Source organism: Salarias fasciatus, chromosome 1, assembly GCF_902148845.1.
Source record: "Salarias fasciatus chromosome 1, fSalaFa1.1, whole genome shotgun sequence".
NCBI classification, from domain to species: domain Eukaryota; kingdom Metazoa; phylum Chordata; class Actinopteri; order Blenniiformes; family Blenniidae; genus Salarias; species Salarias fasciatus.
Genome location: NC_043745.1, coordinates 40768326 through 40773325, shown reverse-complemented (window position 1 = coordinate 40773325; position 5000 = coordinate 40768326). Strand labels below are relative to the sequence as shown.

The 5000-nt window shown below is 51.7% G+C and overlaps 1 protein-coding gene across 5 annotated transcripts in view; it reads right to left on the bottom strand.

Moving 5' to 3' along the window:
* kifc3 (kinesin family member C3) overlaps positions 1-5000 on the bottom strand; it is a 38651-nt gene that overhangs the window by 16144 nt on the left and 17507 nt on the right. For 4 of the 5 annotated variants that reach the window (XM_030096247.1, XM_030096265.1, XM_030096231.1 and 1 more), the window contains exons 2-3: positions 3839-3947; positions 2262-2386 (exon numbers count right to left, since the gene is read on the bottom strand). In XM_030096247.1, the coding sequence (XP_029952107.1) occupies positions 2262-2386; positions 3839-3920 (207 nt within the window). In that variant the 5' untranslated portion in view covers positions 3921-3947. Of the gene's footprint in view, positions 1-2261; positions 2387-3710; positions 3741-3838; positions 3948-5000 lie in introns of those variants that run through there. The other variant, XM_030096255.1, reaches the window with a different exon arrangement.

The following is a 5000-nucleotide window of genomic DNA, read 5'->3' as shown; positions in this document are numbered from 1 at the left end:
TTGGTATTTCAGTCAGATGAGGCCAGAACTTCTCTGTAGGATGTAAACTCTGCCTCCAGCTGAGAAAAAGCTCTCAACATCCAGGAACTCATCAAAGCTGAAGACACATCTACAGTATGAAACACACCTGAGCTCACAGACAAGCTAAAGTGTTGTTAGCCTGCTAACCTGTCAGTAACCTGCTAACCTGTCAGTAACCAGTCAGTAACCTGCTAACCTGTCAGTAACCTGCTGACCTGTCAGTAACCTGTTAACCAGTCAGTAACCTGTTAACCAGTCAGTAACCTGCTAACCAGTCAGTAACCTGCTAACCAGTCAGTAACCTGTCAGTAACCTGTTAACCAGTCAGTAACCTGCTAACCAGTCAGTAACCTGTCAGTAACCTGCTAACCAGTCAGTAACCTGCTAACCAGTCAGTAACCAGTCAGTAACCAGTCAGTAACCTGTCAGTAACCTGCTAACCTGTCAGTAACCTGCTAACCAGTCAGTAACCTGCTAACCAGTCAGTAACCAGTCAGTAGCCAGTCAGTAACCTGTCAGTAACCTGCTAACCTGTCAGTAACCTGCTAACCTGTCAGTAACCTGCTAACCTGTCAGTAACCTGTCAGTAACCTGCTAACCAGTCAGTAACCTGCTGACCTGTCAGTAACCAGTCAGTAACCTGCTAACCTGTCAGTAACCTGCTAACCTGTCAGTAACCTGTCAGTAACCTGCTAACCAGTCAGTAACCTGCTGACCTGTCAGTAACCAGTCAGTAACCTGCTAACCTGTCAGTAACCTGTCAGTAACCTGCTAACCAGTCAGTAACCTGCTAACCTGTCAGTAACCTGTCAGTAACCTGCTAACCAGTCAGTAACCTGCTAACCAGTCAGTAACCAGTCAGTAACCAGTCAGTAACCTGTCAGTAACCTGCTAACCTGTCAGTAACCTGCTAACCTGTCAGTAACCTGCTAACCAGCCTCACCAGGCTGAACTCAGAAGAATCTGATGGAGGCAGTAATCTCTTCATCCTGGATGGAGGATTTACTGGAGACTGCATGTTTCCTTCTGTCACTGAGGAGTGAATGACCTCTGACCTCTGACCTCTGGAACAAACAGTGTTCATGTCCGACCTGAAGACACCCTGCTCCTCCTGCAGCAGAGCAGCTCCACAGCAGACTGAGGACAGAGAAGTGTGTGTTACACTGTCAGGACAGCTGCTGCTGCTGGACTGTAGAGCTGCTGGAGGACCAGTCTGGACTGATGGAGCTGATCCTGAGTCAGAAAGAAAGTCAGATTCTCAGTAGGTTTAGAGGTCAAAGGTCATGTTGTTGGTATTAAATTGGGCTGAACTTCACAGAGTTCAGCAGAGTTCAGACACTCAGAGGTTTAGTGTTTACTGTCGAGCTGTCAACACACTGAGGACGACACACGGTGTTTCTTTACTTTTATGTTTGCTGGTGAAGTAATCTAAAAGTAACTAAAAGTAATCTGGCATGTCACTTTTTAATTGAAGTAATTAGAGTAAGTTACTGATTACATTTTTTGACAAGTAACTTGTAATTGTACTGGATTACAATTTAAAAGTAACCCTCCCAACCCTGAGAGGGAGTGAGAGAATGAGAGAGAGTTGAGAGAACGAGAGCAAGAGTTGGAAGAGTGAGCGAGGGAGGAGAGAGAGGAGAGAAGGAGGGAGAGCGAGTGAGAGCGACAGTGAGAGTTGAAAGGGCGAGCGAGGCAGGGGAATGAGAGAGGAGAGCGAGAGACAGAGCAAGAGCAAGAGAGTGAGCGGGTGAGGGTGAGCGCGAGAGTGGACGAGAGAGCGAGCGAGAGCAAGAGAGCAAATACGTGAGGTCGAGCGAGAGCAAGAGAGTGAGAGAGCAAGGGTGAGTACGAGAGAGTGAGCAAGGGTGAGAGCGAGCGTGAGAGAGAGAAAGCAAAGAGAGAGAGCAAAGGAGAGCGAGAGTGTGCAAGCGAGAGCAAGAGTGAGCGAGCGAGTGAGAGCGAGCAAGAGAGTGAGAGAATGAGAGAGTGTCTGAGGAAGCAAGATTGAGAAAGAGCAAGTGAGAGGGCGAGAAAACGAGCGAGAGAGCAAGAATGAGAGGGTGAGCATGAGAGCTAGTGAGAGAGAGTGACAGAACAAGAGCGAGAGTGAGAGAGAGAGAGAGAGAGAGAGAGTGAGAGAGAGAGAGAGAGAGAGAAACCCGGGAGCATCCAGGACTGTGGGACAGGCGTAGGGGTCCTGTCCCCAGCTGTCCCCAGCTGTCCCCTGCTGGACGCACCTGGACGCGCCGCTCCTGGACGGGGGCGTTTGATTGGCTGCTCCTCAGGCGGCGCTGTGTGAAGACCGGCAGAGACAGGAAGGAACCCTCGTCCTCATCACTCATCAGGAAGTCCAGAGAACCCGCTACGGGGACACCGGGGGACATGAGGGGACAGAGACATGACTGGACGGGGACCAGGACATTGTAAAGACCAGGCCCCGGTGTCGCTGGTTCTCAGAGTTCTCTTGTCTACAGATCAGGAAGAGTCCCGGGTCCTCAGACCCCTCCAGAACCCTCCAGACCCCTCCAGAACCCTGCAGAACCCTCCAGAACCCTCCAGAACCCTCTAAAACCCTGCAGAACCCTCCAGAACCCTGCAGAACCCTCCAGAACCCTCCAGAACCCTCTAAAACCCTGCAGAACCCTCCAGAACCCTGCAGACCCCTCCAGAACCCTCCAGACCCCTCCAGAACCCTCCAGACCCCTCCAGAACCCTCCAGACCCCTCCAAAACCCTGCAGAACCCTGCAGAACCCTGCAGAACCCTTCAGAACCCTCCAGAACCCTCCAGCAGTGATGACCTGCCTGTTGGTCACCATGGGAACCGCTCAAGAACGATAACAGCTGATTACTCATTAACCTGAACAAGCCCAGCTGTGTGTGTGTGTGTGTGTGTGTGTGTGTGTGTGTGTGTGTGTGTGTGTGTGTGTGTGTGTGTGTGCGTTCCTGGTCCAGTCTTCATTTTGCTTGTCTGTTTAATTGAAGGTGGCCCTGTGTTGGGCCGCAGGCCTTATGTTGACAGCCCTGAGCTAAGGAATGCATTAATGTAAAGCTGTGTGTGTGTGTGTGTGTGTGTGTGTGTGTGTGTGTGTGTGTGTGTGTGTGTGTGTGTGTGTGTGACTATAAGAGCCTTTAAATCTGACGGAACTGAGAACAATCTGCCCTCTGTGACGAGACCTCAACAAATAATCTGATTTAACACACACACACACACACACACACACACACACACACACACACACACACACACACACACACACACACACACACACACACACACGCTTGACCACGCATGTGGTTCTGGTTCACATGAGGAGCAGGACAGAGGAACCATTTAAAACCAGAACCGTTGCAGACCTGCAGACACTCAGCATCCAGAACCTCAGACCAGGACCCAGACCAGGACCCAGACTAGGACCCAGACTAGGACCCAGACCAGGACCCAGACCAGGACCCAGATTAGGACCCAGACCAGGACCCAGACCAGGACCCAGACTACGACCCAGACTAGGACCCAGACCAGGACCCAGACCAGGACCCAGACCAGGACCCAGACCAGGACCCAGACCAGGACCCTGGCTCTGTTCAGCTGATCGATTCCAATAAGAACAGGCTTTAAGTCTGACAGACTGACACACTGAAGGAACCTGAGTGTGTGTGTGTGTGTGTGTGTGTGTGTGTGTCTGACCTGTGGCGGTGTGTCTTCTCTCAGCGTTCACACACACCTCTCTGCTCTGCTCACTCAGTAAAAATGCAGCCGTGCTGGTAATAACCCCGCTGGCCCCGCCCCCTCCAGGCCCCGCCCCCCCAACTCACCGTCCAATGAGGTGTCTCGCTTCCAGAGCTCCTGCAGGCAGGGGGCGTGGCCAGAGTCCCAGGCTGGTCGTGTGCTGAACATGACCGAAGGTCTGAGCTCGGTGCTGGACTGCAACACACACACACACACACACACACACACACACACACACACACACACACAGAGTTAACTGATGATGTCATTGAAATGTCTGTCAAACATCAAACTGAGCAACCTGATTGATCACAGTGTGTGTGTGTGTGTTTGTGTGTAACTCCTCCATATTCACTGTGAGCTTCAGCAGGTGTGTGTGTGTGTTGCCATGGAGACCAGCTGCTCTCAGCAGGTGTGTGTGTTGCCATGGAGACCAGCTGCTCTCAGCAGGTGTGTGTGTTGCCATGGAGACCAGCTGCTCTCAGCAGCCATGACAGTGACTCAGCAGTTTCTCATCCAGGAGGTGAAGTTGAAATATTGTTTTTTCTCTGTGAGCGTCAGAAGCCGTTCAAGGATTCATCCAGAGGTTTTCCTGTCTGCAGGTTCATCCATTCATCCATTCATCCACTCATCCACTCATCCGCAGCCGGTGTGTGAAGACGTGGAGAACGTTCTGCTCTCTGCTCAAACAGAAGCGTGCGGCGAGAGAACCGTCGGAGTCGCAGACGGAGCGACCAGACTGCGAGCGTCACCAGAGAAATCTCCACGCTTTGAGGTAGAATTTGTGACGATGGAGTCAGAAATGAGGCCGAGGAGACGAGAGAAATACCTTTTTTTTTCTGGTTGAAACGGAGAGCGTCTCCCGTTCTAAACTCCAGAAACTCTAAAGCTCGCCGTTTAAATCCAGCGGCAGGTTTGAAAGGTTTTCACAGCTGATCGAGACCGAAACGCCGACGGTTTGATATTTTAAGGACGTCTCTATCAGGTTTTCCCCCAAAGTGTCAGTTTAAAAGAATGTAGACAAATGCTGCTACGCTATATGAGGCTGCCGCTACGCTAGCAAGTGCTATCCGCTAACGACCAGGGAAGCCCCGCCTCCGTGTGTGCGTATCCCGCGTGGATTGGTCGTGTATCTGCGCCGTTAAAGAGTCTTTCGAGGGTCCGGACGGAGAAGCTAGGCTGACGTTAGCTGCTAACGAGGCAGGGCATGCAGCAATGCAGCCCCGCTAAGCTAGCTCCAGCACTGCT